Source organism: Calypte anna, chromosome 1 (genome assembly GCF_003957555.1).
Source record: "Calypte anna isolate BGI_N300 chromosome 1, bCalAnn1_v1.p, whole genome shotgun sequence".
Classification (NCBI taxonomy): Eukaryota; Metazoa; Chordata; class Aves; order Apodiformes; family Trochilidae; genus Calypte; species Calypte anna.
This window is the reverse complement of record NC_044244.1, coordinates 52,100,974-52,127,542: the sequence shown is the minus strand read 5'-3', so window position 1 is coordinate 52,127,542 and position 26,569 is coordinate 52,100,974. Positions and strand designations below refer to the sequence as shown.

The 26,569-nt window shown below is 47.3% G+C and overlaps 1 protein-coding gene across 2 annotated transcripts; it reads right to left on the bottom strand.

Moving 5' to 3' along the window:
- Positions 1–1,271: 1,271 nt before the first annotated feature.
- Positions 1,272–25,029, bottom strand: CSNK1E (casein kinase 1 epsilon). 2 transcript variants are annotated; one of them, XM_030448066.1, is made up of 11 exons: positions 24,816–25,029; positions 20,623–20,710; positions 14,534–14,644; positions 14,220–14,368; positions 13,344–13,572; positions 5,492–5,662; positions 4,377–4,525; positions 3,677–3,869; positions 3,436–3,575; positions 2,991–3,056; positions 1,272–2,456 (listed from the first exon to the last, which is right to left on the bottom strand). In XM_030448066.1, the coding sequence occupies exons 2-10, from the start codon at positions 20,696–20,698 to the stop codon at positions 3,024–3,026; spliced, it is 1,251 nt and encodes a 416-aa protein (XP_030303926.1). In that variant the 5' UTR covers positions 20,699–20,710; positions 24,816–25,029; the 3' UTR covers positions 1,272–2,456; positions 2,991–3,023. The 2 variants fall into 2 exon arrangements, with proteins under 2 accessions (XP_030303926.1, XP_030303932.1); XM_030448072.1 differs by having other exon boundaries at positions 20,623–20,705; positions 24,816–25,020.
- Positions 25,030–26,569: the final 1,540 nt, after the last annotated feature.

Below are 26,569 nucleotides of genomic sequence, written 5' to 3'. Positions count from 1 at the left end.
GAGTCAGGACCAAGGTGAAATAGAGACAACAGAGCAATACCCCATACTCCTGAACTACCCCTCTCCTCCTCTTCCATCTCTCATCAGAGGAGTTGGAAGCCACGGGCAGCAAGCAAGGTAAGGAGAGGAGCAGCTCTTCCTGCTCAGCTGGCAGCAAACAGGCTTGGAGGGAACTAGCAAAGTCAGCCAGATTTCAAGCAAACTCACTCCCCCGCAGGTGTTTCTGAAGATCAATTTCAAGAGTTTTACACAGCCCCCAAGACATGAGCCTCATCTGGACAATGCAGGGAAGCGTAACTACAGGAGCAGCAATTTAGAAATAAATCAGTATTAAAATTTAGTCATTTACTGACAGACTGGTCAGGCAACCAAAGGAGGAGAAACCCAAACAAACCACACCACCACAGGCACCAAAGCAACAATGCAGCAGGTGCCCTTTTACAAGGGAGTTCAGCATATTTGCAGCAGGCACTGTGCTGCTGTTGGCAAGTACTCAGTGACCTCTTTTTCCTTCCTCTTCTTCCACAATTTTGAGTGTAGAAGAAAAAAAAAAAAAGAAACAAAAATTCAGTACACACCCAAAGCGACAGCAATGAAAAGTCCCATCATCCCACCCCTCCTGAAAGCCAGATGCCTGGGGCACCAGAAGCTCAGATGCAGAAACCAAGAGAACCTGAATCAGATTTCACATAGCTCTCGGTGTTCCAAGGCTCTAACTGCAGAGATCAGATCACATTTATTTTTAGGCATTCCAGCCCTGTGCTTTTTTTCCAGTAATTCTGATCAAACTCGTTCCTGGAACTCAGGAACAGGTTCAGCTGCAAGATGGTGCTTCCTGTTTTCAAGACGTCACTCCCAGCAAGGATGCCACGCAATGAAGAAATGACAGATGCTGGCATCACTTTATCATTTTCTACTTTATTACTTCAAATTAACAACCACGATAAAGCTCAAAAAAGTCCAATATTTACACAGGAAAAAAGTACAAAATCCCCCCCCAAAGTTCTTCAGGTTTTTTTTTTTTGTTTTTTTAAATTACAAAGTAATAAAAAGTTTTGCTCTTTAATTAAAAAAAAAAAAAAGAGAGACAGTAAGAGGGGTAAATAAATTAGGAAAAAATAGGGAGGAAAAATAAAGTGTTAAATAGAAAGGATAAAAACAAACAAAACAAAGACTAACCCCACCCTCCCCGCCCTGCCAACAACCCATCGGCTCCACACTACAGTGACAGTGTGTCTGCTACAGGCCATAGGTCGCAGTGGTGATCATTGTGTTTCAAAGCCTCAAGTGCCACAAAGCAGCTTGAGTATTCCTAAATTATATTTTAAAACAACTAAAGGGGGGGGGGGGAGGAAAGAGGGAGGGGAGGGAGACAGGTGGGAGAGGGCAGGAAGGGATTGTGCACGTACGGTGGATCTTACTCAGGGTTGCATGAGGGAAGGAGAGAGCAAGAGCCATCGCTCTGAAAGAACACTAGACTCCAGCCTGTGTGCCCCTCTCTTCTCCTCAAGTCCCACACTCTCTCCGCAGGAATTAAAACAATTAAAAAAAAAAATTAAAATAGAAAAACACGCACAGCCAGACGAAAAGACCACCCCACTGCATGGATGGGAAATGGGTTCACATCTCCCTGTTATTTCAGCTCCAGCCTTTCCCATCCTCCATGAGACCAGGTGCCTCTCCACAGAGAACCCTCAGTATGTGAGGAACACTCTCAGACTAGTGAAATCTGGCACTTGTCCCGACAGCCAAAAAAAAAAAAAAAGAAAAAAAAAAGAAAAAAAAAAAAAAGAATTGCAGAGAAGCCACCCAAGGAAAGGAAGCCCAAGTCACTGATTAGGCCGTTGCCACAATTCCCCTCACAGCTTAAAATTCATTTGATGCTTGAGAAAATAAGTTTTGTTATAATAATAAAAGTCAGCCTTCTGTCATGTCAAGTGTGGCTGGAATCTGATTCCCTCCTGCCCCACAAGGCTCCTGAAAAACAAACAAAAAACCAACCCCCCCCACCATCCCCTGCCCTCAGAAAAAAAGGAGAGCAAAGTTAATATTTATATGGCTAAAAACCATATGATTTGAAAAGTTTAAAATAAAATAAAACCAGGAGAAAATAGCCAAGATGAAGGAGAAGAAAAAGAAGAGAGAAACCAAAACCAGGAGCAGAGTCAGGCGAGGGAGCTGGGGGTGGCAGAAAGGCCAGGGCAGGGCTGGGCGGGCAGTGGAGGTGTTCTTGCACAGCTCCCACGTTGTCAGCTTCTCTTCTCGGAGGTGCTCACACTGGGGGACACAGCTCATCCCCTCTTGGAAACAGCCCACGCCAGTGCAGGGACACAGCTCAGCTCCTCATCGTTGGCAAAAAGAAGTTCTGTCGGGGTTTGTTGTTGTTGTTGTTGGTTTTTTTGTGTTTGGTTTTTTTGGGGTTTTTTGTTTTTTAAAAGAAAAATACAGTGAAGACACTAGAAAGGAAAAAAAAAAAAAAAAAGGAAGAGGACATTAGGAGAAAAGGCTCTTAAAGAAATATCAGTGCCAACTCAAGTGTAACAAATCAAATCAGCACTTTCTGGACTCCTGCCACCCCTTGGAGTTACTTTGTCCAGCTACTGTTGTTTCCTCTATGAGAGGGTCTCCCCTAGCTATGTGAAGTCTTGTACATTTAACTACATGCTCAGCACTCACCTCCCTAACACTACCAGGCTACCAGAAAAGCATTCCTTAGGAAGTAACAAAATGGCTCCCCATCCCAGCACCTTCTCCACCTTCCCTACCCTCCTGGAGAAATGGAAGCTACGTTCAACCCAAGATAATCCATCCCGCTCCAAGGCTTTGGCAGCCAACCTTACTCTTCCCCTGGAAGCCAAAAAACACATCACAAAGTAAGGCAAAGGGAAAGGAAACGGATCAGTCCCCCACAACATATAAAAGCTTTTAAACTAGTCCCTAATACCAGCAATTCCCTCCTTGGGGGATCACAGGCATGAGGACAGGCTCACCTAAGCAAACACTGGTCCAGTGGCAATTTCTCCTCACTTCCCAAGCTGATCAAATGGCACACTTGTCTGCAAAAGAAGAGGAAGAATAGGTAAGAATGCAGAGGGAGAAGAAAGTACAAAGGGCACCAAAACAGAGAAGCTGCACAGTTCCCTCTGGATATCCTCCCTCCCAAGAATTTACTGTTCCACTTCTCCAAAACACTGCAGTCTGGAAGACAACTAAAGGAAGTATATTACTGCGAGCAAAGCAGAGCTAAGATGACAGTACTGAGCATGGCCTCCAGAAAATACATAAATGAAGAGCCAAAGCATAACCTGGTACCACTCCACTCATTGTACTGTAGAAGCTTCAGCTAACATAAGCTCCAGCAGCTCAGCTAAGAACTAATATGTCCCTTTCTGGGGCATCCAGGCCAAGGCCACAAGCACTGCAGCAGGGACTCACCTGTGATGCTGAAATCCGTGACACTTCTTGTCGCCCTGTGAGGTCAGATGAGGAGACGTTTGCAGGAGCTCCTCGGTGTAACCTCATGCTGACCTTCCGCTCCCTGTCCACTCTTGAGATTGCTCTGGGGGATGTGTTTCCTGTCGAGAGGAGAGAAATGCGAGGCAACATCATTCAATGCTTTTGGTTTCCGGACAACAACAGAGGTGGCACCCTGCCCCACGTCTGCCACCCTTCTCACCGGACTGCTGGATTCGGGAGGTGGGGGTGGAGGCCATGGGCTCAGTGACATTGCGAATGCGGTTGGCAGTGGCTCCCGCAGGAGGGCCGGGTGGCAGCGCTCGCGTAGCTGAGCCCCGGAGCTGACCCATCCTCTCTTCTCGCTCGTGCTCTCGCCGCTCCCGATCCATATCCTCAGGGTTCCGGGCTGCTCCCTTAGGAGAAAAATCCCAAAGCCATGCACGGCTGTTAGGCAGAAGAGCTGGCAGCAACTCCGGACAGAAAACATACAGTGCTCCATCACATCAAGAAAGTGGAGCTCCATCCCCCAAAACATTCTCCTCCCACCATCTTCCCCTCCACTCAGAGGGGGCCTCACTCTCTTCCATGAAGAAATGGTGAAGCATACAGCTGCTGTTGCAATCCACTCCTGTCTCTCATCTCCAGATACAGTTCTCTCCTGAAAAGTTGTCTACCTACCTACAGATATGTTGACAGACATGTTCCATCAGACACACTCGTTAACACATCAGAAGATATGCCCCCCTGATTAGCACCACCAAACAACTTCAGCTCTTTTCACTCCACCTGGTCCCCTTCCTCAAGTGCCTCACTGGGGCTGAGTACAAATAACAGGCATTTTCCAGCCTTCCTCTCCAACCTCCATTATACAAATCAACCCCTGTCCCTCCAGCCCTTTCCCCCCCCACACACACACTCACAAATTTAAGCATGTTCCAGTCAAAGACGTAGTCATAGGAGAAGCCTTGGCGGTGGAACAGGTTGCGGAAGAGCTGCCGCAGGTAGGAGTAGTCAGGTTTGTCATCAAACCTCAGTGAGCGGCAGAAGTTGAGGTATGTAGAGAACTCAGCTGAAGGGAGTAAAGAAAAGTTGTTGAACAGTATTCAACTTGACTGGTCCCACCACAGAGCTGCTTTCAGCAGCAGTGTGCTGTACCAGGACAACGCAAACACAATGCATACAAAAAAAAAAGAGCCTGCTGGTTTAAGTGCCTTGGCCACCAAAAATACCCTATCTCTATTTTTACCAGAGGAAATGCTCATGGATCCTTTTTTTCTAGCTGCTTCTCCAAGCAGGAGATAGCCTGTCATAGAGCCTGCAGAAGCAGCGTAAGAACACAGGCCTAAAGGACAGGTGGAGGTGAACTTTGAGAAGTTCAACTGAGACCAGATATCCTCCTAGTTCAGTAGCCTGTCTTAAACAGGGGCAAGTAGCTGGCAGCTATGTAGAATAAAGACTGGGGCAAGATGCCTGACACATTGGCACTAATCCAGCTTCCACCTACTTTCAGCTCAGGGAACTTCCTGACCTGGATGTGATTTCTAATTAAATAGTAACCCTTGGTGAGTGGCACCTGTCAGCTCAGAGCCTACTACTCCACATGTGACGCGAGGCTTGGGAGCCTTCTCTATCCTCTCATATACATGCCTTCACATTTACCTATAAAGAACTGCATTTGTCACCTAATTGCCTGGTGATTTTTGGGATTCATCACTGTTGGCCCTCATCCTCATTACCCAGTAGAAATTCAGGATCATCAGCACATCTTCTCACCTCATTGCCCACCCCTTTCAGACTTCTTCTGAGGTCTAAAGATCCCTCTCAGCACTCTCACACCCTTACAAGGCTTGATTCTCACAAAAATATGTTTGTTTCTCTCTTCTGAACCAGAACTTTATCACCACACCAGCCTCATACTTCATGGTGTCAGCATGGTCTGGGAGTACTGGGCATTGCCCTTCAAGACTCCCTGGGGCTTCAGGGGGAGAGCAAGCCATGCATCAGACAAGACAGCCATCAAAATCAGGGCACTTACAAGGATACCCTTTGCAGAGCACCTCAATGGGTGTTGACATCTTTTTCTCGCTGATCCTCTCGTACTTTTGGCGCTTGGTGGCAGCCTTGAGGCCCTGCCAGGGCAGTGAGCCCAGGTTGAAATACATAAGCACATAGCCCAGGCTCTCCAGGTCATCACGACGACTTTGTTCTGTGGGAGGAAGTTACATGGGGGCAAGGAGTGAGCAAGCAACCAAAACTGTTTTAGCAATCACACAGCTTTGGAGGTGAACACCAAACAAAAAAGAAACAACCCCTCTTTTCTCTTATTTGGCAGATTTCTATGGCTAGACAGACTTGTAGAAGACATTCCAGTGCAAATTCTTGTGGGGATATTCACACTGCAACAGTTAAAGCGCTCCTCTCCCCACAAAACCCAACCCACTTCATAAATTAATAATCACTCTGACTACTTCCTCACTTGGACAAACCTTAATTCACACAAGAATTCAACAGCTGAAGAAATGCTGCAGTGACACTGCCTACTTTGCTCTTCACAGTCCCAGAGGAAGGGCACCTACACTTCTCCACCCAGAATGATACTTCACCCTGGGGATTAGTCATGGCAGAGGTAGTCATGGAAAGACAAAACTATCAGAGGTAAACCCAACACAAACCTTTCAAACGTATCTTCTAATTAACCTGCTAATACTCTTTAAACAAGCAGAAATTAGGAATTAAATAATTTTGTTGACAGCTTTACAGAAGCCTAACTTGTAAATATTGCACACAGATCTTTCCAGAATGGTAACATTTTTCAAGCTTTAGAGTAAGAAAGAGGCATGAATACAGAGGTATACTTTTAAACAAAAGGTTCCCTGCTAAATGGGGAATGACTGCATAACTGACATCACTACCAACTCTACTCAGCGCAAGGGTTGCCCTTAATATGTCATTTATGCTTTTAGATGCTTATTACAAAACAAAAAAATCCCCCCCCCCCCCAAAAAAAAAAAAAAAAATTCCACATTGAACTGGATCTCTGGAATGGCCAAACCCCTTGAAGTAGCAAGTTAGCTCAAGACAGAATTGATGCAGAATCTCAGCAGCTGAAAATTTTGACTGGTTAATTTGTGAAGTTTCTCCTAGCTCCTCCAACATGCTCTCAAATTTATCTATGAATTTTGCCAAAAAAATTCTTGTCCCTGTTCCCCTCCCGAATAAAAGTGAAACAAATACTACAAAGCAAGTACTTTATAACTTGTGGAGAAAAACAACTCGTATAGATAACAGACAGACAAAACATGGCTCGAGGGAAGAGCACAGAGGCAGAGGAAAGACTGGAGAGATTTGTGGATTAATCTATACTAGAGCACATTTTGCTAGATTTGGTGTAATATCCTAGAAGATACTTCAGATTTTGTACTGAGTTAATTCTCAGTATCAGTTATAGGCTATCACCTGCCCCATATCCAAAGGCAAGGAAATTAATTAGTACAACTACCCCTTACTCTGCGGGCTGAACTGAACCCTGACAAAGGGTCAGCTGTAGCAGGTCACAGGGCTAGACATTCATACATACCAACACAAGATGCCAGTCACCATGGGCTTTTCTTCTCCTGCATCATTCTTGCCACCTCATAGTGTTTTTGAGGACTAGGAGGCTTGGCAAGCTAAAAATATTAGGGGGGGGAGGAGGGAGGGAAGAAGGCACTGTGGTTGCAGAAGAAAAGTGTGTCACCTCTCAGTAACTGAGGAGAGCCTTTGACTCAAACCACATGAAATGCCATAAAAAAAAAAAAAAAAACATGTTCCAAGATAGGAGGAGAAAGACATGGAGATTCCCTAAGTTTCTTACTCTAAGCATGCAGAAGTAACACTTGTTTTTTGATCTCACTAACTTACTCCCTCAAGTTGCCCACTTTAAAGGGGCTAATACTTCCTAATCTTATCAGGCTGCTGCCAAATATAACTACAAGACTGTCTAGGAGATGCTTAAATGCTAAAGAGCAAAGAAAAGAAAAGAAAAAAAAAGCAAAGAAAAGAAACCCACAGTTTTGCATTAAGCCTATGGCTGGAATATGTATACTCTCAGAGGGCTGCAATATATACAGTGCATACCAAATAAATAAAACTAAACAATATTTGACAGTGACCTACATCCTGAGACAGGAGGCCTGTGGAAATGTGAGTCAGAACATGCATCTAAGGTCTAAAAGCATAGGTGACAAAGGTAGCCCCAATCCTGCAATTTGCTATCCCTCAACTTTCTGAAGAGTGTAACTGTAGGTTCTCTGTCTGGAGCATGGGGGTGCCCCACAGAGGCATAGAGGCAAAAAACCCCCACTGAATAGACAAATCAGCCTTTTAGAAGGCTGAGAGCTGAAAGTAGGCTCACAATCACAGGCCCTGGTTCTCACAAGGGACTTCAGCTACCCTGCCATTTGCTGCAAAGACTACACAGCCAGGCACACAGTCCAGAGGGTTCCTGCAGTGCACCGATGATAACCTCTTGACACAGCTGGTGGAATAACCAACAGAAGAGTATTGCTGGACCTTGCACTGACAAATAAGGAGGTCCTGGCTGAGGATGTGATGGTTGGGGGCAGCCTTGGATGTAGTGGAGTTCAGAATTCATGTGCAATATTCAGTATTCATGTGCAAGAGCCACAAAACAAGGAGGATCATAACCCTGAACTTCAGGAAGTGGACTTTGACCTCTTCAGGGATCTGCTTAGTAGGGTAGCATGGGATAAGGCCCTGGAGGGGAGAGGAGCACAAAAAAGCTGGTCAGCATTCAATGATCACCTTCTCCAAGCCCAGAAGCAATGTGCCCCAAACAAAAAGAAAGGCAGGCAAGAATGCCAGGAGATCTGATCTACATGGGTCAGGAAGGAGCTCCTGGACACATTTAGATATGAAAAGCAAGTCTAGGGCTTGCTTTTCACATCTAAAAAACAAGAGCTGTGGCCGCACCACCCAAGTTGCAGAAAGCAAAGGCAGACTGGGAGAAGGAAGATCCATCCACTGTAGAAGAGCAGGTTCCAGACCATCTAAAGAATCTGAAAGAGAACAAGTCCATGGGACCTGATGAGATCCATCTGCAGGTCCTGAGGGAACTGGCTGATGAAGTCATGGCAGTACTTTGTCCAGTTCTGAAGCCCCCAACACAGGAAGGGCACAAAGCTGTTTGAGCAAGTCCAGAATAGGGCCAGTAAGATAATCGGAGGGCTGGAGCACCTCTCTTATGAAGACAGGTAGAGAGAGTTGGGGTTGTTCAGCCTGTAGAAGAAAAGGCTCCAGAGAAACCTTATAGCAGCCTTCCAGCTCCTGAAGGGGGCCTACAGGAAAACTGGGGAGGGACTTTTTACAAGGGAACACAGGGCTAGGATGAGGGTAATGGCCTGAAACTAGAAAAGGGTAGACTGAAGCTAGACATTAGGAAGAAATTCTTTCCTGTAAGGATGATGAGACATTGGAATAGGTTGCCCAGGGAAATTGTGGATGCTCAGTCCCTGGGAAGTGTTCAAGGACAGGCCGGATGAGGTCTCGAGCAACCTGGTCTGGTGGGAGGTGTCCCATGCAGGGGGGTTAGAACTAGGTGATCTGTGAGGTCCCTTCCAACCCAAACCATTCCATGATTCTATGAAAGGCCCGATTTAGAGACTTGAGGTTAAGGAACCAAAAGTCAGTGGTGGATCATGCCAGCCCTTCCTGGAGACAAAGAGAAGAGTTTAAAAAGTCAAACTGGGCATTACAGAATCACAGAATTGTCACAGTTGGAAAGAACCTATAATATCACTGCATACAACTATCAACAATCCCCCAAATAAAATAAGTAAAATATATTTATCAATATCTCTATTGCCATGGCTCCTAGAGCATGTGCTGAAGTGCCTCACCTATCAGCAAATGCTTCCAAGGATGGTGATTCCACCATCTCCCTGGGCAGACCATTCCAATACCAAACTACTCTCTCAGTAAAGAAATTCTTCCCAATATCTACTCTAAATCTCCTTTGTATCAATACATGCATGCAAACACACCCTAACTGCACCTTAACACAGCAATATGATTGAGGAAAAATAATAGTAAGTAGGACACCCAATTATTTAAATGCTGAATGATCAATGTCAAGTACAATTTCTCAGGTACACATGGTCACTGTAGCTCTCTCTTACAATTCCAGTGAGATGCATATCTATGACCAGCCCAAAGCACCAACAAGACACTGTTACCAAGCTACCTCAAAACACTGTAGCTGTTTTTCACCTGCAACCCTAACTACAAGATCCTGAATTAAACCTTGGATGATGGTGAAGAACAACAGTTTCTATGTCCCATTTTTTTTTCATCTTCACTTGCTATTACACATCTACAAATTTTTAAAATTTTTATTCTTGCAGGGTCTCATATACCAACACCCTCGGGATGCTAGGTAATAACAGACAGCAAAAGTGGAGTAATTAATTAGAGTTACAAAAAAAGTCATCTCTATTCACCAAAAAAAGAATATAGTAATATTGTTTGTGAATAGTGATATTAAAATCACTACTTTCCACTTTTAGAAGCTTTACAAACTTTAATTTTGCGGCATCTCTGGGATGGAGGCAAAAAAACCCAAAACACAAGAGAAATTTCAACTTTACAGTTTGACTAGAGAAAGAGAAATACAAATGCCATGAATAAATGTCAAGATCAAGTCAGTCCAGAAGCCAGATTACAGTTGTGACCTGTGACAACACATCACTTCCTCCCTGCATTTTCTCTCCACTTCTCAGCTGTCCTAAAATACACACAGAACTGCTAATTTTGTAAGAAACACATCCTTTCCTCCCTCATGAACCCCCTTCCAACAGAAAATACAAGTTTGCCTTCCCACACAATCCAGCATGGCCACTCAAACCCAACCCCCTCTTCAAGCAACCTCCTGCCAGTTCTCTCCTACTCGCAGGGAGGCTCCCAGTCAGTCCACACCCTCACTGCCTTCCCAAAGCAGGGTCCTCAGTTGGAGCTGAGTCAGGGGTGAGTAGCAGGTTGATGAGCTACCTGAGGAAGACATGCTTGGGCAAAGACAAGACACAGAAGATTGGTCTCCTCAGACATAAGGTTCTTGACAAAACTTGCTTCTTTGCAGCCTGAAGTGCCTCCTGGTCCCCCAAGACAGTGCTTCCCCCCACTTCAGTCCTACCCAAAGCCATGCTGTTCCCATGCAGGTCTCTCTAGAAATCATGTTTTCACTAAAGCCAGCTCAGCTGCAAGCAGCCTTAACCAAGCGATGTTTTCCCAACTACACACTTAAGATTTCATTTAGCACATGCTGTGACTTAACTTCCCTTTCTCTCCACACTGCATGGCAACAGACTTTAAAACCATGCAAAAATCTGTAATGGGTAACAGAGGACAGGGTCAGCATAACAATCTTATGATCTGCACAGCCTACACTGATGCCATCTAGGACAGGGGTTTGGGGAGGATCTGGCCCTCCACCCCCAGCCTCTTGTTTTCCAGACAGAGTCCACCAAGCTTCTTCCAAGACTGTCTCCTGGGCACCCTGGGGCATCTATTTCAGACTTTACGAGCTCTAGAGGGTGCAAGGAACTCTCATCCCCAGAGCATGTGAACACTGACTGGAATGCATGAACCAAAGCCTGCACAGTCCAATGACTCCCCCTAACAGCAAGTCTCCAGCTGTAGAAACCCTCCCAAGTCTCGCCTCCTACTTTTTCTACCCCTCCCCGATCACTGAGAAAAGAATGTGTTTCCTCCAGACATCAGAATGTCCAACCCTGAGCTTGCACATTCAAAGAAAGGCACTTATTCATTTGCTATTCCTGTCACATGAATACCCTGGCACCTGGTTCCTTCTCTCTCCCTAAACTGCATTAATGTAACTTTTATGGCAGAGAATTTAATCTCCGAACAGTCAAAAAAGTCAGTGACAGTTCCCATGGTGATGCTGCAAAGTCACAAACGTGAGTGTCACAAGCCCTGTGGCAAGGTCTTGAGAGACAGGAACTCCAGCTGCAACCCTGACAACCCCATCCCCTTTCCTCTAGGCAAGTCATGTAACCTTTATGCCATTCAAGGGACCTATCTGCAACGTGGAGATAATAAACCCGAGACCTGTTGCACAGTGTAACTCACACCCAGACTTTCCAGAAGCAAAGGGCAAGAAGAGAGCAATGGCTGTGCTCAGACCAATAGTGCATGCATTTTGCCCCTGGCTTAGTGTTCAGAGATTGCTTGCTCATCCTGATACACAGCCCAAGCACCAGTAGTAAAGGACTAAGTTGGGGTGGGATGAATCATAAAGTCCTTCAAAAAAAGCACCAAACAAAACAACCACCCAACCAACAAACAGCCTCACAATCAGACATTTAGCCTCTTGATCATTTCAGACAAAGCAGGCACACATGAAAGAACTGACAGACATAGCAGTGAAAATTATTTTGTGCATGTCTCCTTGGGGCAGTTACCATGGCTGTGAAAATTTTGACTGAGAACTCAATGAAGAGTCAGTTATATATAAGCTGGGCAAGTCAAAATACAGAAGACCAACTCGGAAAGTTCTATGAGAACTATTTTTACTACATGGTCATGAGATCACAGCACACTTGCAATACACAACTCTTCCCATTTTGAGAAAAATAAAGCATTTTCAGTCTACACTTATAGAGTATTAAGTAAGGAAGACAGTGGAAAACTGCTTAATTTTCTGTAGGTTAAGTCTTGACTCCAGATTTCTGAAAAACCATTTGCAAGAGGGGAGAATGGGAAGCTTTCCCTAGGAAGAATGAACATGAAATCCTGTGGAAGCCGTTTAAATGGTTTAAGCTCCTTGCTCTGATTTTCAAATTGCCAGCTTATGTATTTCAGAATAAGGTCTCCCTGAGATACAAACAGCTGTGAGCACAGAAGCTACTTTCCTGGGTTTGTGGGCTGGGCAGTATCAGTGTTTCAGCTCCTCAGATTTTCCAATGAGTAGCAAAACTGAGTCAGCCAGTTCAGAACAGATCCTGTGGTAACTAAAACATCTGGTCAGGGAAGACAAAACTAGAAGAGTTTTTTTCACCTCTGTTCCTCACAGCAACCAGGTATTGTGCACAAAGGGCTTTCTCTCAGGATGAGTTTGGGCAACTTCATGAGGTTGAACCAGCACCCTTTCCCAGCCTAGATTTATCCCCACAGTACTAGCCATGGACACTACCATCTCTCCCTAAAACTGCCTCAATCACTCATGGTGGTGAACAGGGCAGGGTGGTTCACAGACACACATATTTTGAAGGCCCATGACAGCCAGTCCTCAGACACAAAACCTGGACAGTATGAAGCCTCCTCTCATTTCAACTTATTGTATGTTTCCAGCACATGGCTGCTCCCATCCTCAGTGGTGTTTAACAGGGGTAGGACCATATAACAGTGGGACTGTATCCTCCAGCTCTGACAGATACAGAATAATCACTGATAAATGCACTCAGAGAGTGCCTCAAGAAGAGGGACACAACAAACTTCAACACAAGAAGTTTCAATTGCACATACCCCTGAAGGCTCAGTGTCCACAAATGTCTCCTTTACATATTTAATCAGCCTGCAAAAATTGTGCAAGGCAGAGTTAGTAGCAGTCAAGCCACGAAGGTCACAACCTTGATGCTGAAATGGGGCCCCACTGTACAAAGAACTGCACGAACAAATGCCAGTAGATAAATTTCTACCTTCAGAAGCTCAAGAGTGCCACCAAAACAGGAGAGGTAACACAGGCCTAACGGTGACATTATCTGCCCAGACTCTGAACACAGGTCAGCAGCAATGCCAGGCACAGCACTCAAGCCCCTTCTGAGGACACACTACTTCCCCTGGAAAGTCCCACCAAGGGGCAACAGCAGGCTCACCGATTCCCAGGTGTGTGTTGATAGAGGCATAACGGGCAGTGCCAGTCAGATTCTTGTTTTCCCGGTAAGGGATGTGCTGGTGGGTCCGGGCATCTCGGTACTTCTTGGCCAAACCAAAATCAATGATGTATACTAGATTGCCTTTTTTGCCAAGGCCCATAAGGAAGTTGTCTGGCTTCACATCCCGGTGGATGAAGTTTTTGGAATGAATGTACTCAATACGGCTGATCTAGAAGGGGAGGACATATAAAGTAACAGTGAGGTAAGCAAGAAGGAAACATCATAAATGCATCTGTTAAATAGAAAGTACTCTCCAGGAAACTGGACTGACAGAGCACAGAAGGGGACTTTGTAAAGAGTATCAGAGGTTACAGCCAAGGAGAAGACATCCTCTGGAGGCAGAAGGATCTGGAGATTAAACCCTGCACATTACCCCAGTCCTCCATCTAGGGAGGAGAAAGTCTGGGCAGACTAAAACTTCAGGCTTCACCTGACACCAGTCAACTTTCAATCTTACTCAGGATGGAAAAGTAGAGGTTCCAGAACAGTTGAGGGTATTGAATTCAAGGCATGTGCAGTTGAGTCAGGAAAGGTAGGCAATGCCAATCATTCATCAGGCAGGCAAAAGGATCTATGCATGCAACACTAACACAGGCTGAGCAGCAGGGGAAGGAAAGAGAGATGGATATAAGGAAAACCCAGCAACACCTAGGTTCCAGGCTCCCAGCTTCAGCAAGAAACAGAAATTTGGCAACCACTTGCTGCTAAATAAAAAAAAGGATGGGATATAGCTGTTCCTGAGCAGGGGGGAATGGGAGGGAAAAAAAAAAGTAATGGAAAAGCAGAGTAGGCACAAATGCTTCAGAGGAAACTCACCATCTGGTCTGCCAGAAGCAGAACTGTCTTGAGACTAAATTTGCGGGAACAGAAGTTGAAGAGATCTTCCAGGCTGGGCCCCAAGAGCTCCATCACCATCACATTATAGTCCCCCTCTGCTCCACACCACTTAATGGAGGGGATACCCACTGGGGAAAGAAAAAAGATTAAGCCCACAGAACAGAAGAAAAAACTGCTGCATCCCCTGCTGAGAAGATCGTATGTAACACCAAATAATTTCCTTTCAAAGGCCCTCAAGAATAATTTCCTTCTTCAACCACTCCCCCAGCCCCATCCCTTCCTTCCCATCTCACCTCCTCCCTGCATCATCTTGTAGAACTTGCTTTCAATGTGGAGCTGGGGATGCTTGGTTTTGACACATTCCAGTTTTATGGCCACCTCTTCACCAGTTGCAATGTTGGCTCCTGCATAGAAATTAGGGTGAAATGAAGATTGTGCAACCTTCCAGTGAAACTAAACACTTTTAACAAGGCCCATACAGATGCCAAAACCTTAAGATTTGCCATTAAATTTATGTTCTGTGACAGAAATGAGATTCAGCCGCTTCAACTTCATACAGTTTCCAGTACTGCCATTTGCAAAGGCAAGCCCAGAGAAAGGCACACAAACAGGAAAACAGCTCTGATCCTGCAGCTAAGCTAGAACAGTCCTGCAACATGTTAACTGCCTCTTTATCTTTGAAAAAGTGCCACACTTTGGGAGGTCAATCTGTATGTATCAGCAGTACCTAAAATGAGCGGAAATTTTAGATGTCCTTGATCATACACCTGCCCCTGAACCCAAGCTGCCCCCCGAGGCAGTGATATGAAGCACCTCTTCCGGAGCAAAATTACTGGTTACCTCAGGTACGTAGTTTCAAAAGAGCCAATTAGTTCAGGAGGAGACATTGCTAACATTCCCAGCTACCTCTGGCTTCTCCACAGCCCTGACCTGCTCAATACAGACAATTTCCAAATCTCCAGCTTCTGCCTCTCCTGTGGGCTTTAATAATAGCTTTATCTTTTGCCAACACAGAAACATTTGCTACATCCCAATTTAAAGTGTGAAGAAATAAACTGAATATGGTACTGAATTTAGCTACTCAGACACTTTTATTGAAGGTATTGCTAGATAGTGTGCAGTGACACAAAACCACCACCCCACACACTTCTTTCTGAAAATAACTGAACTGCCAGCCACAAAAGCAGCACTCTGGGTCCCAAAGCGCACTGTCAAAGGAGGAACAGGCTGATCCTTTTCTCGTACTCGCTGAGAGGATTCCAGATGTTTCACATCATCCTAAAATGCAAAGAATGAAGATCTGTACACAGGTCACGGGAATGACACTGAAGACTTGCTTCTCACTCTCAGACCCTCCCATGTCTGCCCTGCACACACAGACAAGGCCTTCCTTCTACCCAGAAGTATTAAAAGTTGCACTCAAACAAAAATCAGAGAGCAGTCCTGATCATGTGCACCTTGAAACATTGTCATAAAACGAACTATTCCAGAATATGCAAGCTAAACATGAGCTGGAGTCAAAGGTGATGTTCTTTAGATATCTCATAGCTTGTTTTGGTAGGTCTGGTTAATTCATGCCTCTTGATCCCTGGGATAAGACTTTCAGAGTCCACAAGCACAGCTGCACATAGATCTGTCTATCCATCTTGTTTCACACACCACCTCTAGGGCCAGGAAACAAAGAGAAAAAGGTAACATTTGCACAACTGGATCTCTTCTCCCCCGGAATCCTAAGGAGATCTATCTCCTGTTGAAGAGTTCCAGCTAACAAAGTTAGCCAAAAGCTGCCTGCTAGAAAAAAAGCCGTCATCTAAATACTACAGCACCAGGTCGAGACAGACAAGCTGCTAGGAATCTGTAAGAGAGGAACAAAAATGATCAGGGCCTAGAGGGATTGATTTACTAAGGAAGATTAAAAGAGCTAAATACGTAACATAGACAACAGATACAACTAAGGGTGGGGAGGAAGAATGGGACATGACAACAGTCTGCAAATATTTGAAGGCTGTAAACACTAAGGAGGGAGAGGAATTATTTAGGGTGCTATGAGGGAGGAAGAAGGAGGAACAATGGGATGAATTTAATAAGGGTTTTTCACTCGAGATCCAGAAGAAGGGAATTAGAAAAAGCCATCCTGAGTGCTAGAGTAATTTGTCCAATGATTACTTTTCGAGAAATGCTGGCATTTTCCACTTGAAAGCAGCATCCAGCAAAACAAGTCTGAACATTCCCTCTACTCCACCACAAGACCCTTCTCACAAGCTTCAGAACAAGGAGGAAGACAGGGCTCAGATCACAGTAAGGACACAGCCTTGGACTAGTATCTACCTTTTAAATTAGTGTTAAACCACTGGCCCTCATTCCAAGTGGAAACACCCAGGACATACAAAAATGTAAGAGCACTTGCTTTTCTTTTTTCTTTCCCCTGCTTTTGCAAAGACTTTTGTCCAAATTTTCTGTGGCAGCTCCCTTGCCTGTTCCCTGGGGGTATTCTTCCCCCCTCCTAGTCCATCTGCTGACACACAGGCAATGGCAAGTTTTGTTCACTTCTGGCAGCTACTGCATTTGCATTTCGAATGAACTCTACCGCCTGAAGTTGAACAGTGGAAAGATGAACAGGTTGTCATCTCCTCATTACCCTGTTTTTTTAGGAAAATGATGATGCATCCATCTACCAGGCTGTCTGCAGGTGGGGAGTGTTACCTGTGAGCATGTAAAGCAGGAAAAGAAAAAGGAGGGGTAAGCATCAAGAAAACTTTCAGATTCTGCACACTGTGAATATGCCATTCAAATAATAAACACAACCTTCAGCCCCACGCTCTTCATGATGCAAACACAGGTGTTAACCTCTTAGAAAAACACCTCTGGCCTGGAACAGCAGAAGTAAAACCACCCGGACCTAACGACAAGCTGTTTTTTGCTGAGGGGGTCACCACATGAACACTTCAAACTCCCCCTCTCCCCAAACCCCCAAAAGGCTCCAGGTTGTTCCTTCTACCATTTTTGGCTAGTGATCCACTCAGACAGAGGCTACCACAAGGAAGGAAGGAATTCACAGGCAGGAGTCTCTCTGATTCTTTGTTCCATGCATTAAGCACCATCTTTTTTAAATCTACAAGTACAAAAGCAACAGTTCTCTGCTCCCTCTCCAGACTGGAAAGCAGGACATTTCAGACAAATGCAGCAGAGCCTGCTTAGCTTCAGCCACCAGAGATATATGCAAGATTGGGGATAATTCCTAACATCCACCCCCAGTCTCGCTCGACTGTGAGGGCTGCACAAATTCAACTCATTCATCACCAAGCCATTTGGAACAGGGCCCTAGGGACAGAGGATGTCACCAGCTAAACAGGATCTTTTTGGAGTGGAAGCTTGCTGCATGTCTGATACAATAAACACCATCCTCCCTGTACATCAGGCAAGCCAACAGGCACATCCCCCTGCTCTGCCCACCGACCTCCTGCTCTGCCTAGTCTGATGGGGGAAGAAAGGAGAGCTGGGAACAGATGGAAGAAGTCAGATAGGGCCGACAGAGAGTTAACAGGCCAGGAAACAAAGGGAAGGCACACTCCTCCCAGCAAGGGAGGAGCCTACCACCAGGAACTATCCCCAGCCAGCGCAAGTCCCAGCATGCTTTGTCTGCCCCACCATCCCCTGCTCCTCTCCACAACCTATATCCCCTATTAGTGCACCCTGGACTCGACTTTCATACCATCACGTCCAGCAACCCTGCCCTGCCTCGTGGCCAGCACCCCTGATAAAGAACCTATCACTGTCACCTTTGGGCTATTAGATAAGCTGGATTTTGCACTTCAAGTGAGCATTTTCATAGAAATGGGCCAGCCAGGGCCCATGGGCAGCACAATCTCATTTCCCACCCTCAAAAGCCAATGTGGGAAGAACAACTCCCCACCACATCTACACCCCCAAGACAGAGCATACAATTAAGGCATTGTGTGTTAAGCCCCAGCCAAGGATTAACAGGACTCCATTCTTCATATCTAAACATGTAGAAATTCAAGTTTCTTTCTGACAGGAAAACCCAAAAAAAGGACATGGTATCCACCGGTTACAGAACAGGTGAAGGTACAAACATCCTGAAAGAGACAAACTTGGGGTAAACCATACAGCCTGTGCTCACCTTCAGAGACAGATGAGGCTCATCTGCCTCTGCTCTTGTCTCCACACCAAATCAAAAGAGAACTATGAGGTGAATCTGGTGCAGGGGAGAAGTCCTTGTGAATGAGCCTCTGTCTGCAGAGCAGACAGAGAGAGAACAGCGTGAGCAAAAGCATCCTCCAGACGCACCATCAGAGACTACATGCTCCATCCCTCCAGGCTGGGGAGTCACCCAGGCTCCAAGAAGTCTCACTATCACTGCTTCAAAACACGCTGGCTTGCACCTCAATGAACATCACAAGGGCTTTGATACTGCATTCAAGTAACTTGGCTGAACTTGGCTGCAGTTGGAGGCATCCTGCTGTGCTCACCACTCTAGGGCACTGGGGCTTCCTTGGCCTCTCATGTTGTTCGGTTATGGGCAAGGCAGGCACAACCACTTCACCAGAGCCTGTTTTCCATGCAACCTTTGCACAGGTGGACAACCTGTTACATGGTGCAGAGGAATCAGTAAGAAAGAACCTCAGTTTCTTACTTATCAGCAAGAAAGAACCTCAGTTCTTTCTCCATGTGTATTTTGGATGTTTCACAAGATCCTGACAATTTATACTGTCCTAGGCAGGGTCTGGAACACTTCAAGCCCTAGCACAGGTGGAAAATACCATATCTGGGCAATCAGTTCATAATCCCTACCACTTAGGGATTAAAAACACTATCACTGGAGACATTTATTGGCTGGAGGTCCCCAGAGGATTGACATACAGGAGTAGGCTGCAGTAAAGGCAGCACATGGTGGAACTGGGATTCCAGATCCATTACTTATCACCTTTGTTTATGCTCTGGATAAAGGTGGTGACAAAACCTGTTACTGATGATTCCCACAGGATACTTAATCAAGAGAGGCTGCCAACACCAGTCGAGAGAATAAAAAAAGCAAGAGGGAACTGGAGATAAAAGACAGAGGTAGAAAACAGAAGGTGATTTACAAACACAGAGAAAAGTAATCTGAACTTGGGGCATTCAACGAAAGAAACTCAGGGAGGGATGGGAAGACACTGTGGAACCTAGAAGAGAATACAGCTGACAGTGCACTAAAGCCAAATCTGACACCCGATATAGCACTGGTGATGGGGGAAGCCAAGGAGACCCAAAGCAGCCTATGCAGAGGCATCACATTACAGATTGCTCAAGGGTAGTAGCCCTTCTGAGCCCAGCACTGAAAATGCCACACCTCGAATGCTATGTAGGCTACAAGTTGCTCAGCAGATGGACATAATGGGAAAAACTGAAGATGCAGCAAGAGTGAGAAGTGGTGGACACGCTGGGAAGCAGAATACAATTCTGTTGAGCAAATTAACAGTCAAGGAGTATAAGATGACCATATCCAAGTACCCAAAAGGTGCAAACACCCAGGAAGCATAGGGCAATCCTTCTGGTCTTCCAGACTACAGCTGAACAGGTAGCAGTGAGAACCAGATAACAGGTAAACCCAAGCAAGATCTTACATAAGGATCAATCAATCTACTGGGTAGCCCAGCTGCTCTGGCCCCACATGGTGTAAGCCAGTGAAAACCATCATCAGGCAAAGCATCAGGAAACATGCCTACACATCAGCATGCTAGCTTGGAAGAGCTTCTCTGCTTCCCCACAACTGACCTACCATAGTAACAGGAAACCCAACATGTCTCATGGACTCCATTCACTGAGCTTCCAGCTCAAGTCATTCCTGACATTAAATCCCATTACAGATCCAGAACCCAGGACTTTAGCAAGGCTAGCCACTCTGATCTGTTTTAAACCTCCTCATCTCAGACCTCTCTCTCACAGGTGCTGAGCCACCACTTCGGCTACCAATCTTCCTGAGACTTTACTCCTTCTACCCTGAAGGGACAACTATCTCCTCCCTTTCCACCACCCACTCTTTACAGAGTTTACAGCCACACACACACAAGCTAAAGAAAAGGAAGCAAGAGAGCTGGAGCAGGCTGTATGACAAATATGCCATGAATAGTCCAAATCTAAATCAGTCTGACAAAATACCACTGCCTCTCCAATACCTGTGAGGCAAAGCTGAGCTCATCCCACTTACTCTGCCATCAGAAGACCAGCAGCAACTAGCAGTATTACTTGAAGCTCTTATTCTCTCCACCACCTCCAACCTTAAGTAGTGTCCACAAATATCAACAAGCAAGAAAAACAACCTCAAAACAATTATGCAACTGAGAAAAACACTGCAAGTGGAAGAACAGAGGCTAACACTCACCTAGATAAATGTCTCCAAACGAACCACTGCCAATCTTTCTGCCCAGCCGGTACTTGTTCCCCACTCGAAGCTCCATGGTTCAGCTGTGCTGAAAAAAAGAAGCACAGAAAGCAGAGTGTCAAAGCAGAAACAGGAAGTGAACCATCTAAGACTACAGAAGAGACCCTCCCCCAGTTCACCCACAGGCTATGTATAGTTTTTAAACTTGAAATACTTCACTTTCTATAAGGCTTCTACCACCTCTCCTGATCTCCTGGATGTCCAGGGACAGCATGAGCTAGAAAAGATGAAGGAACATGTCCCTTTCCAGCATGTTTCCCATGTTCCCGTTATTGGAATGAAGAACAACTGAATCCATAGCCCACCATCTTGCTAAGGACCTGAGGGGCAGGAAATCCCTCCTAAGATCGTTTCACTGAGTCACTTCACACTACTGCCAACAGAGATGGTACTACTCCTTGTAATCTACAGTACCTGGCACTGGGACACTGGCAACCTCATGAGACACCAGAAGAGACAAGCATAATAAAGCCCATGAGAGGGAGCACTCTATGGCCCAGCACCTCAGTGGCAGTGAAGCACAGGACCCAAGGGCTGCAGGAGACAGACAGACTGCCAGGAGCAAGCGACTCCATCGCCCATAGGCAGAGGCCAGCACAGGGGAGGATGCACACTGATTAGGAATGACATTTGCTTATCTTCATGCAGCTTCTGTTGATGGAATCACAGTCTCCTCCAGCCTACTCCCAATCTCTGCTGCCTAGCCAGGTGTGCCAGCTGTTTGTTTTTAGCAGCTCAGGCCTTTCCCCATCCCTTTACCTGAGGTGATTAGCTAACCCTTTGACCTGCTATACCCCATCAACATGCCCAGACTTAGCCTACTGGCCTTCCACAGAAAACCAATGAGGTGGAAGGACCATAGCCACAGAGTTTGTTCTCTCTGCCAACCTCAACTTCTGCTTGCTAACACCTCAGCCAAAACACAGCTCCAGTAGTTCCCCTGTTAACAACCCCCTTTCCCTCGCCCCTACCATGGCCACCAACTTATTCTGGGAAATGCAGCTCTCCCTGAGACAGCCAACACATCTCCTTTAGAGGGATTTGCCACACTCCTAATTTATTCAATGCCACATTAGCGTACAAAATACAGACACAGAGCCTGTTGGGGACAGGAAAGGTGAGGAATGATTCATGTTTTCACAAGTAGGTGAGAGGAACTTTCCCTTGCTGGAGCTCAGTGGGGAGGAGGTATCACCAAAGGAAGAAGGGAGGAATGGCCTTGTAAGACGCAAGTACAAAAAAAATAATCCCAGCGACAGGATTCTGGGCACACTATAAACCCAGAGCTGCTTCTCCTGCCCCAGGAGATGGGATTACAGAAAGAGGAATAGACGGGCTGCAGAGGGAAATAATCCTATCAAGGCATTCAGGGGACATTGTGAACCCTGAAAGCAGAGCTCCAGTCACCAGAAACCACACACAAAACACTGTGAGGTGGAGTCCCTCACCTAGTATTTACTTATGCATGTGGGTTTCTGTGCGTCTAAAGTCTACAAAACCCTGTGGCTATTTCTGACTTTCTTACTACAAGGAATGTAGGCAGAGCCTTGGGAACTGAACCAGGAGGCAGGCATACCTGGGCGAGGGTGCAGCAAACAGACATGATTTTTATCCGCTGCCTGCTGTTCTGTATAACCACATTAACACACAACTGACTTGCTTACACTCCTACTCCAATAAACGATCAAAGATCCATAACCCCGGGAACCCATCACACCACCATCAAAAAGACAGCTCTAAAACCTCCTTTCTTCATGGTTCTGTTTGCCCAAGCACAAGAACCCTGAGCACTTCCAGTCCAGTCCCAACTCCCAACTCGGCAAGCACTGCCCAAGCAAGCTGCAAAGGCCAGGAAATATGTCTCTGCAGGGTCCCCTCTCCATCAAGGCACAGCACTTACTGTTCTGGAACACCACAGGCCCAAGCCTAAATTTGGTCCCACCCTTCTGGGACAGGCAGGAGCCAGGTTAAGAAGGGTTTCTCATACAATGAGGCAGCAGCCATTCTAGCTGATTAAGCAACAGGCTCCAAAGGGGAATCTAAAAAATGCTCCGGGGCGAGGGGGTGGAAGCAAAGAGCAGGATAATGGAGTGAAAAATCATGGTCTCGCACAGCTGTCATTTTGCCTTATCTCTCCCCCAACACACATACACACACAAGTGTGCTTCAAAAACCTGGGAAGAGGATAGCTGGAGAGCAACAGCCTGGACTCATGGTAAGGGGGCAGGACACACACATCCCACCCCCCACACTTCCCCCTCAACAACTGCTCCAGGAGTTCAAACAGCTACATATGCTTCTACTTCACACATATACCCCCACCATTTACAGCTTCTGCCCCTATAATCTGATCTCCAGGTTTACTATTACAAGAAGAAAATTTTACATATGAAGTTTATATCATCATATATGAAATTCATATAACTCTCTATATATTATTTGTGCAAAACTTAAAAAGCCCTCCCCTTCCTCTCCCCCCCACCCCGAGGAAGGTTTAACCCTCCCTGCCCTGCCACCCTTCCTGCGCTCTCCAGCTAAGGCAGCATTCCCAGGGGCTGCAGGGCAATCATTTAGTTAAACCATTTAGTCTTCCATAAGGGATTAGCAGACATACAATCTCCAAGCAAATGTGTGCTCTGCCATGAGCCTTTGCATACGTGAGTATCCAACATTACACAGACACCTACAATATACGACAAAGCTTAAAAAAAAAAAAAAAAAAAAGGAAAAAAGACGAAAAACCAAAAAATTACTATCCAGCCACCAATGTTGATTCCCCACACACACCATTTTGCACCAAGCCCCTTTTATATAATATAAAATGCCCATGTACAGGCACAAAGGCCATTATATAAACACATGATAAGAGTTGATCTTGCGCTGCTCTGCCAGCACCGAAGGCAACCGAAGACATCCGAAGATGGGGACTACCTCGGGGAGGGGGGGCTACGACAGGAGGGCCACCCGGGTCCCACCTGAGATGGTCAGAAATGAGAAGGTGCCCCGGCTAGCAAGGGCCAGACAAAAAAGCCAAACCCACGGTTCCATAATGGAGGCTGCCGAGCCCAGCACTGCTCCGGCTTTCAGTGGAAGTGTGGGGGAGTGGGGGGTTGCTCTGTCCATAGACCATAAAGGGTTTACATGGCTTTTTGTGTATGTGTGAACGGAATAAAGGAAAAAGCTGGCAAAACAGTAATTTGAACTGGCTTAAAAATGGGAAGGAAAAAGAGAAAAAAAAATAAATCACATTTTGATTGAAATGCAAAACATCAAACCCCTCCAGAGCCTTTCACACTTACAAAAAAGAGATCGGCAAATAAGGTGGGGGAGGGAGGGGAAGAAACCCCACGTACAGAGCATTTGGGCTATATATGAGGAAGAAATAGCCACAACAGGAAAACAAGGGGGGGGAACAAACAAAAAGACAAAAAAAAAATGTCCCTTACACCCCCACCCCCTACAGGCAAAACACTACGCGAAGACAGCCTTACCCGGGCTGTTATTTTTCCGGGTAGGTAACACAAAGCTGCCACCCCCGGGAACGGCACTGAACTTCTCTTCCCGCACCCCCACCCCCCCACTCCCCAGCCGCGGACCCCCGCCCCAACCCTCCCCCACGCACACAAAAGGAAACATCGGTCCCCTACACCTCCCCAAAACGCACACAACACCACCCCGGGAACAGGAGATGAGGGGGGCTGGAGAAAGAGAGTATAGGAGCATCAGGGAGCGGGAGGGGTGGGGGGTTAAATCACACCGGGGGGTCGGAGGGAGAGTAACCCCCCCCGTGGGGACCCTCGCAGTCCCCCGCCTAGAACGGCACGGTACCCCCTTCCCGGTTTCCCCGGCCCCGCCGGCAGGCAGGCAGGGCCCTGGCAGGGGGAGAAATGGAAGAAGGAGAGAGCCCCCTCACCCCAAAATCCGGCGCCGTCGGAGGGGGGACCCCCTCCCTGCCCCCCTACAAAGGGGCTTTTGTCCCCCGCTTCCCCCCCCCCTCCCGGCCCAGCGCATCGCGCCCTGCCCTCCCCTCTCCCGCCCCCTCCCCCTCCCTCCGCGCACACAAAGAGCCGGAGGGGCCGCCTTTCCCCCGGGGTTTGCGCCCCAAGATGGAGGCAGTCGCCCCCCATACCCACCCTGACGGGAAGGGGGCTGTGTGGGGTTGCTGCTCCGCCGGCTGTCAGGGGGCCAGGCGGCCGCGGCGGAAAGGATGACGGAGGATTGGGGAGGGCTGGTGGCGGCCGTGCCCGGCGCGTCCCTCCTTCGCTCGGTTCGGCTCGGCTCAGCGCGGCGCGGCGCTGCCTGCCGCCTCCCCGCCCGCTCGCCGTCCCCTCCAGCCGGCGTGTGCTCGGCACAGCCCGGCGCTCACCCAGTTTCCATTGAGCCCCGGAGCCAAACCCACTGATGTCACCCAGCCTCGGCCCTCCTCCTCCTCCTCCTCCTCCGCCCGCCGTTAAAGGCGCAGCCGCCCTTCGCCGCCGTTCCCGCAGCCCTCCCGGTTGCCGTTGCCCACCGGTATGGGAGGCCTAAGTCCCCCCTACACACACACATATACACCCAAGGGGCGGGTTTTGGGGGTGGGTTTTAGGGGTACCTGTCCGTCGTCGGCCGCCAGGCTCCACACTAGAAGTTTTTCCTCCGTGGGGGAAGTGGGGCAACGATCCACTCGTTGCACCCCATAGACGATGGGGGTGGAGGGGGGCTGGGGGTGCCAGTGGGGCAGCCCCAGTATGGAGGCATCCTGCCTCAGCGGGGTCATCAGCCCCATGGCCCCTCCTGGGGGTGCTCCCACAAGGGTGCAGGGTCCTTTGTGATGGTGGCAGATGCTAAGCAGAGGTCCAGCAGGAAGGCCCTTTAGGCATCAGAGCCACGCCAACCACACAGAGAGGGTCAGGGCTCCTCAGCCCGCACCCCTGGGGTGAAGCACCCACAAATCCACGTGAATGTCGGCACACACACATAAACCATAAGGCAGATGTTCAGAGAATGAGAAGTCCACCATCAGATATGGTTCAGGCTGGGGCAAGCCTGCTAGACCAAGTTTTTCAAAACCCTGTTCAACCTGGCCTTGAACACTTCTAGGGATGGGGGCAGCCACAGCCTCCTGGGGCAACTTATTCCAGTGTCTCACCACCCTCTCAGGAAATAATTTCTTCCTAATACATAATCTACATCTACCCTCTTATAGTCTGAAAACATTCCTCTTGTCTCAGCACCCTCTCCAGCGCTCCTGCAGGCCCCCCTCAAGTACTGGAAGGCCTCTATAAAACCTCCCTGGAGTTTTCTCTTCTCCAGGCTGAACAACCTCAATGCTCTCACCCTGTCTTCATAGGAGTGATGCTCCAGCCCTCCGATCATCTTTGTGGCTTTAAGATGCAAAGCCAGGGGTAGCCCCCCAGCCTCCTGTTGTCTGGAGGCCAGGTGGCCACTGTGAGCTGCAGCAAGCCCCAGAGAAGCTCAGAAAGAGACAGCTGGGTCAAGGGATGGTAACCAGGGTGTATTGGACCTGCATGGGAGTGTAGGAGCAGAGCCTAGGCTGGGCACTAGTTTGGGGACTTCAGGGAGGTGGGAGGTTGGGGCTGAATGGGCAAAGGAGGACCAAGGTCCCATTTTGCAGCTCTGGGAGCAGGAGTGTGGAGGAAGGCTGGAGAGGTGCAGGGTGAAAACGGTGCCAACAGCAGTAGGTACTGTGGAGGAAAATCCACAGTATTCCATGCTTTGCAGGCACCAGAATGCCCTCATTAGTGAGGAGCTGCTTCAGACAGTCATTAAAAAGTCAAGAACTGCAGTTCCTGCAGTTGGGCTAAGCGTAGTGTAGGTAAGTATGATGGAAGAGAGCTCAAGAGCTGCCATACCAGGCCAGCTCTTATGTACATCTAGGCCAGGACTC